The 15,567-nt window shown below is 44.8% G+C and overlaps 1 protein-coding gene and 1 long non-coding RNA gene across 2 annotated transcripts; one reads left to right on the top strand and one right to left on the bottom strand.

The window, feature by feature from the left end:
• Positions 1-213: 213 nt before the first annotated feature.
• KCNA6 (potassium voltage-gated channel subfamily A member 6) lies at positions 214-4,322 on the bottom strand. The gene has a single exon (XM_020809237.3). It carries the CDS (start codon positions 3,644-3,646, stop codon positions 2,006-2,008), a length of 1,641 nt encoding a protein of 546 aa, XP_020664896.3. The 5' UTR covers positions 3,647-4,322; the 3' UTR covers positions 214-2,005.
• An 803-nt stretch (positions 4,323-5,125) lies between these two features.
• LOC140707459 (uncharacterized) lies at positions 5,126-8,765 on the top strand. The gene is made up of 2 exons (XR_012087544.2): positions 5,126-6,934; positions 8,062-8,765. It is a non-coding gene; the product is annotated as an uncharacterized LOC140707459 (long non-coding RNA).
• Positions 8,766-15,567: the final 6,802 nt, after the last annotated feature.

Genomic DNA, 15,567 nt, shown 5'->3' with positions numbered 1-15,567 from the left:
ACGGGGTGGGGGGTTCTTGGGCAAGTGATAAGGACTGTATGCACAAAGGTGTTTTTGGAACATAAAATAAAAATCATTATATATAGGCAGATTATACCCAGGGCAGGTAAGGGATGCCCCTTCCTAAAATAGCAGGGTGAAATGGCACACACCCCAGCTTGAACTGCATGGCAACTACTACCCTTTCTTCAGACATGGAGCTTACTACTATAATTGCACATGCACACATTTATTGGAGACACTATAGCAACTTAAGAGCCCAAGGGTCAAACTATACATTACAACTTGCCTAACCTTACAAGCTGAAATCATGTTAGTGGTTTTATGAACATAATTTTGGCAAACGTCCATGCCTGAGCACATTTGCAAACAAACCCAGAACTTAACCTGCTGACAACCAAGAACACAACAAAGCAAGCTAATTTGCAAAGTATGAAAAGTGTGAAAAGCTTCTGCTGTGACAATCAGACCATCTTTCAGTGCTTAAAGAAGCACCGCTTTTCTAATGGCATGCTATCTATAACATACAATTTAACATCACTGCATTAGCCCTTTTAATCTTATATATATCTTCACCACTTCAAACATTCAACCTACCACAAAATCTATTCAAAAACAAGACACATAGGATGTAACATAAGTTTCATTTGGAGTGCTTTACATTTCATACTGTTCTCTCCAGCTAGAATATGGTAATCTGGTCCACAGACATGGTCTTGGAATAAAAAAATGAAGTAGGCTTAAAAGTTCAATGCATGCTGCACACAGATTAGTAATAACAAGGACTGGCTTTGCTGTTCTTCATTCACTGTTTTTGATAGGAGGGGCTCAGCAGATTGGAACCACAATTCCAGCCACTCCAGGCTAATAGGAAATCTTCTATGCAGGGTGGGGAGATGCAGCTCTCCTCTCTCATTCCTTCAAATTACAGACTCCAAAACCGAAGATGATTAATACAAATACCTTTCCATGATCACAACCTTTTTCTCCCCATTACAGTAAATGGCAAGAAAATGTCCCTTCACTTGTATGGAGCAGGGGAAAGGAGCTTCTGTTGGAGAAACCAAACATCCCTCCTCCATCCCAGATTCTGCTTCTCCAAAGAGAAAGTGTGGAATACATCCTCTGCCTGTCACTCAGTTCAGTCGTATAGAACGTAAACTAACATCAGGGGAAAACCCCACAGAAATGTTATTTCCCCTGTTGCATATATTATGTTCTTATTGCATATAGTAAAATGCAGAGAAGATGGGGAAAGGAAAATGGGCAGAATTAATCTTCACATGGACGGCAAAAAGAACTCAAGCCCCTCCTTTCCCCCCCAGTTAGCCACAAGTGAACATCGAGTGTCACCACAAACAAATCTGTTTTTCAGAGCTGTACATCCACAAACAAGCCTGCCATGATACGACACAATTTTGGGGGAAAAAAAGTGTGACATTACACACTACAGTTCTAGATACAGAGCTTCCCTCACTCGAAGGCAACAGTTCAAAGGCTGGAAATAATTTAGCAGCAAAGGATGTATTACTAGGCAGGAAACTCCTGGACACAATCTCAGCCAGAGGTGTCCAAAGCCCATGCAGCCGACACCTAATCCCACTGCTTGGCTTGGTCTACCGCTGTTTCTAGACGAGATAATATCCTCATAGGGCAGCTGCTGAAACTAATTTTTCTCACCTCGAGGAAGGTATTGATAACAGATACACAACCAGTGCTCCTGTGTGACTGTACGAGAGAATAAAGCAACTGATTACAGAAGCTAATGAGGCAAAGCAAATGAGGAATCCAAATCAGCAGCCGTTTTCCTTCAAGAAGCACAAGTAATTTCCATCCAGGCAGATGAGCGTTTCTGTGATCCCTTCACTTCTAAAGCATGGAAACGACTGGCTAGCTGGCTGACTGCCATTGGAAGCTACACAGCTGAGAGCCAGCCGGCTGCTCTGAGCTCGACAGAGCTGTAGAGACCCTCCCAGGCCTTCCTCACATCCCAAGAGCGAGCCGATCACACTTCTGTCAACAATTTATTCGCTTTATAAACCTGGTTGGTGGTTGGAATCCAGTTAGCATATTTCAAGGATTCTACCTCCTCTGCATCCAGGAAGTCAGACTTGCTGAGAGACTGGTTGCAGCTGACCTCCTTTTTGGACTCAGAGAAGGGAGACTGCTGCTGGCCACAAGTGACATGAGAATACTGGGACTGCTCTTCTTGGTCCGTCTCTCGGTGGTAGAAGTAATTAAAGTTGGATACAATGACAGGGACCGGAAGGGCAATTGTCAGCACACCAGCGATGGCACACAATGACCCAACAATCTTGCCCCCAATAGTCATAGGATACATGTCTCCATAGCCAACAGTGGTCATGGACACTACTGCCCACCAGAAGGCATCAGGGATGCTCGTGAACAAAGAGTCAGGGTCATCAGTCTCAGCGAAATACACAGCGCTGGAGAACAGAATCACTCCAATGAAAAGGAAGAAGATCAGCAGCCCCAGTTCCCTCATGCTGGCTTGCAGGGTCTTTCCAAGGATCTGCAGCCCCTTGGAATGCCTGGAGAGCTTGAAGATCCGGAAGACCCGGACCAGGCGGATGACCCTCAGGATGGCTAAAGACATGGCTTGCTGTTGCCCTCCATTGCCGGTGCTGCCCGGATGCTCCTTCTTCTGTTGCTCTTGTGCCAATTCAGTGCCCAAAGTGATGAAGTAAGGGATGATGGCGACAATGTCAATAATGTTCATGATGTTCCTGGAGAACTCAGGCTTGCTGGGGCAGGCAAAGAAGCGGACCAGCAGCTCAAATGAGAACCAGATGATGCAAAGCGTTTCAATGAGGAAGAAAGGGTCAGTGAAAAATGGACTGGCACCCATCTGGGGTGGAACAGGTGTTGGAGTCCCTCTGCCAGGCTGATGGGGGACTAAGAAAAAGAGGTCCTCCTCCTGGAGGTTCTCTTGAAAGCCCATTTGGCTGCTATCTCCGTAATTCACAGATGGTCCTTTACTCTCCTGGCGAAATTCAGGCAAGGTCTCCAGGCAGAAGATGACAATAGAGATGAGGATGACTAAAACCGAGACGATGGCGATACCCCTCGCGGGGCCAGAGCTCTCCGGGTACTCAAAGAGCAGCCACACCTGGCGCTGGAAGTGCTGCTGGGGCAGGGGTTTCTCCTCCTCCTGAATGAAGCCTTCGTCCTCTCGGAAGGTCTCGATGGCCTCCTGGCCCAGCTGATAAAAGCGGATCTCCTCCATGAAGATGTCCAAGGGCACATGGACGGGTCTGCGAAGCCTCCCGCCGGACTGGTAGTAATAAAGGATGGCATCAAAACTGGGCCGGTTGCGATCGAAGAAGTATTCGTTCCGCAGCGGGTCGAAGTAGCGCACCCGGCGGCTCGGGTCGCCCAGCAGCGTGTCCGGAAAGACGGCCAAGGTGCGCAGCTGCGTCTCGAAGCGCAGCCCGGAGATGTTGATCACCAGGCGCTCGCTACTACAGCAGCAGCTGCTGCTTCTCTCCTCCTCCTCCTCGGCTCGCGCCGGCTCGTCCTCCGGCGCCTCTCCGCGGCCACCAGCGAGAGCCTGGGGAGCGGCCATGGGCATGGGCATGGGCGGCGGCGGCGGCGGCGACAGAGGCGACTCCTCCGCCCCTCGCATCCCCAAAGGCGCCACAGGCAGGCGAGGTAGTGCTCCGAAGCGCCGGGAACGAGCCCAGCCTGCCGGCCCCCCTTGGGGGGAAAAAGGGAGGAGGCGGGGAGCCCCGTCGAGCTTGGCCGAGGTCTTCTTCCAGGAAGCGGGGCCGCTGCTTCCAGCCGACCTTCGCTCTCCTTCAGAAGGCTCTGCCCGCCCTGCCTGCCCGCCTGCCCGCGTCCCCGCGCCCGTCCTCCGCTGGCTCACCTTTCAGGCGCGGGAGGGCTCCGCTCGCCTGCCCGCCGCCGCGCCCCTCCTTCTCGCTTCTCTCAGCGCCGGCTTCTCCACCGGCTCCCTCGGCTTGCGCTTCCTTGGCCCACAGCTGCCTTCCCGGAGCCCGCGGCGGGAGCCCAGCCGGCCGTCTAGCCTTCCGAACGCGCGGCGCCTCGCCTGCCCAGCGGTTCCCCTCCTCCTGTTGCTTCGCTCCGCTTCGCCCCGCTCTGCTTTCGGCTCGTTCACGGGCGGTGCGTGCCCGGCGCTGGCGCTGGCGCTGGCGCTTGCTCAATGCCGGGCGCCTCTGCCCCTCCTCTCTCGCTCTCTCGCTCTCGCCCCCAGCCCGGCTCAGCCACCCCGCTCTGCATTATCTATATAGCCCGCACCCAACTCGCTTGCCCTCCGTGTCCCTAGTGTCTGTTTCCCCCTTTGCCTCTTGGACCCCTCTGTGGCAAAAGAGAGAGGGGGGGGGAACATCGAGAAGGGCCGAGAGACCATCTTGTCTGCTCCCCCAAAACACCCGAACAAAACCGCCGACCGCGTGGTGCTATCCACGGACGGGGCGCTCGGACAGGGCGCGGGCGAGTCCAGGTCTTGGACTGGCAACGGAGGCGCTGGATCTCCCGCCGCCCTCCTCCTGTCCGCCTTCCGAGCCCTCAGAGGCAGAGGGCCAGCAGCGCTGACGGTTACCTTGCGGCCCTTTCCACCACTTGCCTGGCCGCTGAGGGACGGAGAAACGGCAGAGTTCTTGGGAGCCTCCATAACCTCTCCTTCTTCTGTGGAGCTCTCTCGCGGTGCCTGGCAGGGTGGGCAACCGGGTGGCACCCTCTCTTTTGGCATGGCCAATGACTGGGGGTTATGAGAGTTGTAGATCAGCACATCTGGAAAAGGCTGGGCTAATACCACCATGGCGCAGGTGGGCTGATGTGTGCCAAACCCTCAGGGCCACCATGCTTTAAGGTCCAATAAGTGAGAGGAAGGAATGGCTCTGTGTATTTGCAAAGGCTTTCACGGCTGGGATCTAATGGTTGTTGTGGGTTTTTTGGGCTTCTTGGCTGAAGAAGCCCGAAAAACCCACAACAACCAAGGAATGGCTCTGTTTCCTGCCAGTTATTTCTCACCCTACTTGGGAGGGTGAGCAAATAGCAAGGAGAATCCCCCTTCAATTGCCCCGTCATGCATTACTGCTGCTCAGGGATGGCTCAAGATATTTTGCTGCCAGAGGTACAGCAAAGGACACCCAGCTACTGTATTTCCAGTAAGGTACCTAGACATCAAAGGCAGGCCCTTTTAGAAGAGATAGACTTGTGGGTCAGTGCTACCATAGCGTATCAGGCAAAAGCAAAATAAACATAGACATAAAGAAGAGAAATGTTGTGGCACTTGAAAGAGTGACTGCTTTGTGAATTTTCTTGAACAAGTCCACTTTGTCAGACATGAGAGTGGAGCTACAGGGCAAGACTAGTTGCTTGGGAGCATGAGGCACAAAGTCCTGAAAACACTTGCCTCCACCACTGGCAGTAAAAATGCAGTGAGAACAAAAGTCAGTTGGGTGTCCTCTTCTGACAGTCCACATCTGCTGTCTGTGAGGATGCTACTTCACTCTAGTACTAGGGCCAGCTCTTCTGGCACTGGTGGTCTGATTAAGTGGGCAAGAGTGCAAAAGGAGGAAGTAAGACTACAGCAAAATACTCATCTTCCACACTCCTGTATTTTCCAGCAAGGTACATTGTGTGGTGTGGTCAATAGCAGAAACACTGTGGACATCTCCCTCCATCTACAAGCCCATCCTTCTCATCTTCCAGTGTTCTAATTTCTATTTCAGCTGTACTTTGATTTTTTGTCTTTCATAGGTAGTGGATTTCCTCCCATGCATCAGGAGAATGGATGTTGTTACTACTGATTGTGAGGTACAAGATGTACGTCTTTTTTCCTGTTTATGTATAATTTTTTTTCCCTCCCCACCACCATTCCTCCATCAGATTAATAGTATATCCTCCTATACTGTATACTATTGCTCCTACTGCTGGCATGTCCTCCTGTGTAGAATTTACTGATGCTCACATGCTGGGGTGTTATAGAATACTGACCCAAGAGGGGTAAGTTGCTGCAGCAGCACCATGGCATTTGAGCATCCTACTGACTGCCCATCAGAACACCAGAAAAACTTGATTCTTCCCTTCCCTTTTTCTGGAGATATCACTTAAGAGGTGAGGTTAGCATATTGGAGCCTTCAGACTCCAGTTTTAATACTGGGCTTTGTTTTATTGCTATTACAGGGTGAAGGATGGTGTTACCCTGGTCTACCATTTCACAAGGAACTACTAACTGGCGGGCCATACAGTTAACATAATGCTGCCATTGTACCATCTCACTAGCACACCTTTTAAGTTGATCTGGAAAAGATTACATGCGGTCAGGCAAAGTAAATAAAAGTTGCTACCATAAACAGGACCTACACAGAGTGCTACACAATGGGTTCACACCTCCCAGCGCAGCAACATTTTCAATGATTGCCCAAGGAGGTTCAGCCCTTTCCACCCACCATTTCTGGATCAAATTCCTGCACATTAAAAATTCAACCCGCCTGCATCAGCCCCTCCTATGTCTACAATCAAGACAGAACTGGGCGATCTTTTGCCATCAGCTATGCTGGTAGGTCTGGGGATGGTGACCGTCCAGCCACATTGGGAAAGCCACAAGTTGCCCAAATTTGACTTGACTCTGCATTTGCTCTAATCTTATGAAAATTCCCCTTCCCAATGACTGTGTTATCAAGGAGGAAGTCCCCCTTGGTACCCATTTCCTTCCAATTTCACTATCAGCTGAACATTATTTTTGTCAGAACCACAGCAGGGTGGCACACCCACAGTGAGAATGTACTCTCACCAAGACAGGAACACAGATGGAGGCCTGACCATCCTTTTCTGGTAAGGAAGAGAGTGGAGAGGGCTGCTGGTGGTGGTAATCTGAGCTTACAGTGGGTCCGTGCCCCATTAGCCCCAATGATCCTGTCTCTATGGGTAACAAGAAATGCATGAGGTAAGTACTGTACTAGAATACATAGAGAAAAGGGATCCAAAGACAAATAAATGGAGAATGAAAACAGGAAGGCAGAGGGGTGGGACATTAGAAGGTACAGCTCAGCAGACAGAGTGGTTCATTCCCAAAAGGTTACATGCAGGCACTAAATGCACTAAACACCCTTTGGCAACTGCCCAAAGCAGCTGCTTGGATGGGCTGATGAGCTGTGCGCTTGCTAATGGAGATGAACTGGCCTCACTCCTTAGCACAGCTCCCGAGAGAAGCTGGGAAGGGATGATTGTCAGGTGCTGAAAAGGAGAGTGTGTTGCAGAAAGCAGCAGGAAAAGCAAAGGCAGACCGGCAGGCTCGTCGGTTTGTTCTTCAATCTCTAATGAGCCCCACTGTTAAAAAAAAACCAAAAAAAACGAAAATCTACCCTGCTTGGGTAGAAACAGTGTGGCTCTCATTTCCTGGTCACATTCTAATGTTGTAGATTTAGGAGGACTAGCTTTTGCCACCAGGGCCACTTCGATACAGCACAACAATATTCTCAGTGCTTTGCTTTTAAGTTGTTCATTGTCACTGGCTCCTACCAGGAAGACTAGGTGGAAGGAGGAAAAGTCCTGAGTTCTGATTAATCTTTCCAGAAATTATACACAACTCCATCTTTATTTTTATGTTCACCGTAGTTTCCCCCCCCCCCAACCATTTCTTGCATTGAACCTGGAGGCTTAGAGGAAGCACGATGAATGCATATAATTCTAGGTTTGACAAGCAAGACCAGGCCAAAATCAAAGAACCAGGATGCTCAAATGCTTAAGACTGTTTCTCTTTCTAAGGAGTATACTCTAAGTTGTCTACCTGGCTGCACATTGTGGTGCAAGGTAATTATGAACTGGGTGCTCTGAATCAATTGTTTCTTTTGTAATCAAGGTTCCTTCTGCCTCCCTCCGTGCAGCAATCACATTAGATTCTGGTCATGATGGAACCCTGCGCAGGGGGGGCAGAGTCACCCGTGTGTGCAAGGGCAAAGTTGGACACAACAGAGAGGCAGAACCCCGCCCAGTGGAGCTGAAAGTTAGAGGCTACATTGTTTGTACCTGTCGCGCACCCCCAGTGTCCCCTGTTTGTTTTCCCACTCACAGGTTCACCTTCGGACACAACTTGTTCTTTTCACCCTTTTTCGCTGCCACCAGAGGGTATTACCCTCACTGTACCAATTATGAATCTCAGACTATTGCTGCCAAATATAACAAGGTTTATTTATGGTTTGGTCGGTAAATCACAGAAGTTAAATCATTGATGTTCTTTTATTAGTCATTCAATAAACACGGATTTAATTACATGTAAGTTTGCTTGTATTCCTTCACTTTAATCAAGGTCTCATATATTCTGACAGTCTGTGTATTTCTTATTGCTTTTAACTCTTTTATATTCTCTAATACACCAACTGTCCAATCTCTTGTCTAAACACTTCACAGTCTTCTCCCTAACGGACTCTCTGTCTCTCCAGTTCTCTTGACTCCGCCCCTCCTGTCCTATCATAGGCTCCTGCACTGGAGCTCTAAAATGACTGACAGGAGTGACATGTGGGCTGTCCGCCACAGTAACATTATTCTTTATGGAAGTGTAAGAGGACACACATTTGCACATATGCACAGCATTTCGACATGAAACTCATCCAACGGGCAATCTGTATGCCGGAGATGTGAAACAACAGACAACAGGAAAATAATTCACCCAAAGAACAAAAATAGCAAGTTGTGCCAGTGGAGATTTGTCATTACAGATACATTAAGGAAGAAATCTTTAATGGTTCCTTTCATTGTCTGTTTTTTTTTTTTCAAAATGCACTCACCAAAAATTGTTGGATCAGTAGGAGGCTCATAAGGGAATGCAGCTATGTTTTAATATATGATAGATGCAAATGCCTTCCTGTCCCTCCAGCCTCATGAATATCTCAGATTACAGCTCAATCTCTTTAAGAAAGTAACCTTCCTACTCTGTCTAACCACCTTGGTAATGATACTGTCCTTGAGACCAACGGAGCAAGTCAGTTTTCAATCTGGCTGCTGCTAGCACATCCTAATCACTGTTTGCTGTTTCAGGCTCACAATTTGCAAACTGAAATGCAGAAAACAATAATACTTCCCACCCATGTTTGCCCCATAATTTAATAAAGAGACTCATAGACTCTGATCCCTCAAAGGAAGTAGAGTCACATGTGAAGTAACAAGCCATGATGGTGACAACCCCTTCACCATACTGGTGAAGATAGCAAAGGCTGAAGAATGGATGGTTAATTGAAACCTCCCTCTAACTAGGGATGGGGTGGTCCTAGGTTGGTTCCATTGGTTGTCACATCTGACTCCCAAGGTAATCTCAGCCTTGTAGGTGTGTGACAGGCTGCTATCCAAGCTTGTCACTTTTAAAAATAACCTTCCTTTAATGGGCTTGACTCCAGCATTAACCACACTAGACCAAGTTCTTAAAAAATGAAAAATGATATTCTCTTTATTACAAAGTAGCAGCTTCCAGAGAATCAGAATTCAGCATCAGATTTTCTTCAGTTACAGCCCAGCTGCCCAAACACAACTTCCTTCTTCAGCTACACTTTTTCTTCTTCTTTACATTTCAGCTCTCCAGGTCTCTCCTCCTTCAGGCTGGCCACCTGCACCGCCCTCCCCCCCCCCGGCAATCACTTGTTACCATGCAGATTGGCTAAGGTTCCATCACATTCTTCCCCCTTAGAAATCATTGTTCTATTGACAGCCTCAAAGTGGTTCTCAACAAGGAGCAATGAACTCTAGAGCATGTTGTACGCCACCTAGAGTGGTCCTATGTGATTCAGATAGGCGGGATATAAATTAAATAAATAAATAAATATATAAATATATAAATAAATATATATATTTAAATATATTTCAAATTTATTATATATTTTATATATTTTTGTTGACCCAGCACATTCAGGATAATCATTTGGAAAAGAAGCATTTTTATTGGATGGTTCCTCTTCTATTCCTGTCTCAGACTGCACTAGGTTTGGATTTGCCTCTGAGATCAAGTAGTTGCACACATATTCTTTATATGTCTAGCCAAATCTTTTCTGATTAGGGATGGGGCAGGGATATAATCATATTGGATATGGACATTGGCCACAGGTACAGGAAATGGTGGTGCTCCCAATCCATTTAGCAGATCACTTTCATGAGGTAAAATATTTTCCTTAGGTATCACATCAGAATGTGATACCTACACAGTTGTGAACATGTATCTCTCACACCCCACATCATTTTGTCTTGAATTTGAATTCTCCATATTGTTCCACTAACTGTATATTTATGATGATAAATAAACAATGGTTTATTTCCTGACTTGGGCCATTCTCATTCAGTTTTTACATTCCTGTATCCATAACAACCTGACAACTAATTTCTCCATTTAGCAAGCAGTTTAACTCTGGGTTCAAAAATTTTGAAACACGGTAGACTGGTTTTTCAGTGTATACTTTCTGTTTAATAACTTTCTCAGAGCAGAAATATTGAAAATGTCCTTCTTTTCCACATACAAAACAGACTTTCCTATTTTCCCCTTTAGCAAACTGTTTTTCTTTTGGCATGCCTCCATTCTGCTAAGATTTTTTTTTTCCTATCCAGTCTGCTCTGTTTTTAATTTCCAGCCTCCAGGCACTTTTTTTCTGCCAACTTGCCACTTTTCATAATTTCTCTTCTCACTGTAATGAGGTCTTATTACTCTTTCAAAGTTACTAATTTGTCAGTTAATTCAACTGCCTTAGCATTGGTTTTTGGTTGATTCTCTTGTATACACCATCTATACTCCTAGGACACAGTATTATAAAGTTGCTCTAGTCCTATTAAATGTACAGTATCTATCTTCCTTAGTTTTAACAACTGACTCTTCAACCAGTTAGTAAATAATCCAGATGACCTCTTGAATGTAAGTTTCATCATGTTTCTTCCTTAAAGTTCTCAATTCCCTCCTATGGTGTTCAACTATTAATCCAAACCTCTGTTTTACCATGTTTTTATATAATTCATAATTCTGGGCTTCCTCCAATCTTATTTCCCCATAAATTTCTGCTAAGGCCTCACAAATCTAAAATCTAAAATAATCCATTCTTTCTTCAGGCATAACTACTTATTCAACACAGGTTAATTCAAAAGTTGTGAGAAAAGAGTCCACATTATCCCCTTTATAGTATGTGGGAAATCTCTTCATATCTATCTAAGGAGATCTATTGGTTCCATTTTCATTGCCTAAATGGCTGCCAATTCTAGTTCTCTCATTCTTAACTGAAAGTCCATTTCTTTCTGTCTTAATCTTGTTCTTCCTTTTCTTTTTCAAGCTTTTCTTTTTTGATTTCTAGGTTTTTTTTCTATTTGGAGTTCCCTTAATCTCATTTGTTTCTTTTCCTTTCCTTTTACTGTTTCTCTGAATCTGATCTCCTTTTCCCTTTTCTTTTTCTAATTCCAGTTTTTCTAGTTCTTCTTCTAGTTCTCTTGATCTGATTTGTTCGCTTTCCATTTCTCTTTTTATCCTCCGGACTTCCAAACTCTCTGGAACATCAACAGGGCTTGTGGGCATAAACTCCCCAGTTCTCTCAACAACAGCATGTTTTGATTCAAGAATAAGAGTTTCCATTTCTTATTGTTTTGCCTTTTTAGGAGGCATGTATCTGTATTTTCTTACAATTACTCCAAAACGTTTACCTCAGTAAAATCTTCCTCACACTTATCTCTTTGTCCAGGCTAAGACTCCTTACTTTACCCATAACTTTTAGTTCAGTAAGTCACTACACCAATCTCTTAGTCTTCCTTAGCTTACCAGTGACTCTCCTACCAATTTACCTAAAACTTTTACCTCAGAGAATTTCTCTGATGGACTTTATTAGTGACTCCTTACTTTACCATGATTTGTATCTCACAAGGTCACTGCACCAATATCTTGATCTCCCTCAGTTTTCCAGTGATTCTCTTACCAATTTAGCTCAAACTTTTACCTCAGGGTATCACTATAACTGACAATTCTCTCAATTCTAAACTCTTTCACTCAGTTAGAATTTCAGCCATCCCACCATAAAGGATTTTCCAGGACCTCTCTTGGATCTACAAAATCCTCACTGGAATTTTGGATCCCACTGCTGCCATCAAATATGTGACTGATCCCTACCCAGGCTTATCACTTTAAAAAATAACCTTCCTTTAAAGGGCCTTACTCCAGCTATTTACTATACTGTAAATATGGTAACTTTAACTTCTAGATCAAGAAGTTAAAGAAAGAAAAATGATATTCTCTTTATTACAAAGTAACAACTTCCAGCGAAACATAATTCAACATCAGCTTTTCTTCAGTTACAGCTCAGTTGCCCAAACACAACTTCCTTCTTCAGTTACACTTTTTCTTCTTCTTTATATTTCAGCTCTCAAGGTCTCTCCTCCTTCATGCTCACCTGGATAGGCTGACCACCTGCAACCCCTCAGCCAATCACCTTGTTCCCCTTTACCTTACAGATTGGCTTGATTTCTGTCACAAGGGGGTATTGGCCTCTCTTCCTATCCATCTGTATAGCTAGGAAACCTGACTCCTTCTAACAATGATAATAATAATAAACATGTGTGCTCAGATAAATGGATGATCAAGGCACTTTGTTTTTATCAAGCAGGAGTCATGTTGAAAGTTGTGATTTGAGCTACTGCGCGCAACCATTTCGGGGCTTCCGGCAGCGTTTTCGCACGCTCCCCTTGCTTACCAAGGGCGCGAAAACGCTGCGCCCCGGCCCCTTTCGGCTGTTCCGGCGGCCATTTTTGACCCGCCGAACAGCTGATGGCAGCCATTTTGGTGCCCTCATTCTGCGAGGGGAGGGTGCGAAAATGGCTGCCGCCTATGGAGGAACTTCGCTGAACGGTGAGTTTGAAAGCCATAGGAACGCATTGAACAAAGTTCAATGCGTTTCTATGGCTTTTTCCCTCCCGCACAGCAATGTTTCCCACAGCGAAGGTTAATCCGGAAAGGATTAACCTCGCTGTGCGGGGCACCACTGTATAACCATAATGAAGCGATTAGATGGTTTGTCTCAGTCCTTTGGAGCCAGGGACCAGGAATTAAAATCTCTTTCATGCCTCCTAGGAGAAGGGCCTACCAAGGTCACCCAGAATACATGTGGCTGATGAGTTTATGTGCCTTGCCTTCTGTGCCTTGACATCTATGCAGCCTTGGTCACCAGAAGAAGACAGTGGTAAATCGCTTCTGAGTACACTTACAGACAGGTGCAGCCAGACAAACATTTGCTCTGTTGTTTGTACCCTATTCTTCAATGTTCATTTTTATGTTTTCTTTGACAACAAAACATTGTTGCTGGTAGAGTCAATCTTTTTGTTTGATTATCTGGTACATTTTGCTCAGCCCCCCAGTGCTCCCTTTTAAAAAACAAAAACAAAAGTGTTTCCTGTAAATTTTGAGGGGCTCAGCATTATATCTGTGTGAAGATTTTTTCAGTTTCTCAGAAACTTTTCTAGGCATGCCTTGAGAATGTAGATCAACGTGTATTCAATGAGACATGATGTAGGAGTGAATACTTTTACCTTTTCCACCGATTTGTACTGCCACTAAAATAACTTTCCTTTATAGTTTTTTATTTTTGTTTTTGCCATAGAATTTGAGGTGATTCTTGCTTTACATGAGTGGACAGTTTAAACATATTTAGAGCTACAATGACATACTGATAAATCATGTCAGTGCTATTTTTAGGTGATAAACTTTTCTTTTTTTAAAGGGACTTTGAATTATCTATTTTATGGACAATTCCATACAATGTAATGGCATATATACAATGTGTTCCACAACAACTTTGGGAAAACTGTACTTCCAAAAATTAATAGTTTTAAGTTATGGTTGTTCCCTTCATTACCTATAAAATAAACCACTTTGGCCCTACATATTCATTTACTTTTCTTTCTTCTTTTTAAAATAAAGGATATTGAATCAGATGTTAAGTACAGTGGAAGCATGACATGTATGTACAACAAAAAAGATTGGTTCTTTATTCATGTCAGATCATTGTACAATTTAAAAATTTGGATGTATATGAAGTACAGGTTAAAATAAAAACACATTAAAATGTTAAATAATTAGACTATTTTTTACCAGAAGCAGGCTGCTTCAACAACATTATCTCAGCCATTTGCTAGATCTTCTTTCGTATATGTAGTAGGACATCACTTGCATGTATGTTAATTGCTGCATTGATTGAATTTCTGGAGTTACAGAAAAATTCTCCTCTATCCAAGTAGCCTCATTTGGTAAATCTGTGTCTCCAAAAATATTAGTTAAGGCCAGAGCTTCAAAATCTGTAATTCATATTTACTTATGCACCAAGGTAGCCAGTGGGTGGGCAGGAACAGCATAAAATGAAATATAAAGAATGGAGGAAAAGGGGGTGATATTGGCAGAGGAAGATGACATGTGAGGCTTGGGAAAGCTCAGGGAAAAGGTTGCTGAAACACACTTTGTGTGGATAGTTGAAACAATGACTCTTGGGATAAAAGAACCATGGATGTCTGAACCAGTATACTCTGTGACTATGTGGTACAGAGAGTGTCCATCAATACAGAGAAATCACCTTGTTTGGCTGCACACTTAGAGCACACTGGGAGGGATGTCATATCTCAGAATCCAGTTGATGGCACATAGTTATACTGATGAAGTTCGAAATGCAAAAAAACCCTCTTGTACTGTCCTACTGCCATGCTCTCCTGTAACTTGTAGCTCCCTCAGACACCTGGAAAATCAAAGATGTTGTTTCTTGGCCTATCCATTTCTTTGGAATGGAGGCCCAATATTCTATATACTTGTTCTATGTCCTAGCTTGACACCTGAAAATCAGGGCAAATCAAGGCAAATCACTTTCTTCCCAATTCAGGCAAGTAATTTTTTCTTCCTTTTTCTCATGCTTCTTGCTCCATGGACCTAAGTATTTAAAACATCCACTTGTGTTTTCCAAGTCCTGCACCTTCACCTGAACCTCCATGATTGAAGCTGGTAGCCTCTTTGATTCTTGGGCAATGCTTAAATCTAAAAGATTACCAGCCATCTTTTCTGTATCAGTTGGTTTTCCTGACGTGTATCATGGCTGCCGGATCCTTCAGCAGCTGAGAGCAAAGTACGTGGAAAAGTGCCATCATTCTCACAATTTCCCATGGCTTTCCTGATTACATATCTTCAGAAGGATTGGAGTGAACTGGCATTAGTAACAATCCCTGGTGCTGACAGGCCCTGGTAATAATAAAAGCAGAGGGGAGCACAGAAGTTTTTGAAGCTCAAAATGAGCTGTCAGATATTGAGCACAGAATCATAGAATCACATAGTTGGAAGAGACCACAGGGGCCCTTGAGCCCAACCCCTACCGTACAGGAACTCCATCAAATCACTCCTGACAGAAGGCCATCCAGTCTCTGCTTAAAAACTTCCAAAGAAGGAGACTCCACTACACTCAGAGGCAGCCTATTCCACTGCCAACCAGCTCTGACTGTCAGGAAGTTCTTCCTGACATACAGGTGGAATCTCTTTTCCTGTAGCTTGAAACCATTGCTCCTTGTCCTAGTATCTGGAGCCATGGAAAATAAACCTGC

This window comes from Pogona vitticeps, chromosome 5 (genome assembly GCF_051106095.1).
Source record: "Pogona vitticeps strain Pit_001003342236 chromosome 5, PviZW2.1, whole genome shotgun sequence".
NCBI classification, from domain to species: Eukaryota; Metazoa; Chordata; class Lepidosauria; order Squamata; family Agamidae; genus Pogona; species Pogona vitticeps.
Note: the sequence above shows the minus strand (reverse complement) of the source record. Positions and strands in the feature narration are given on the sequence as shown.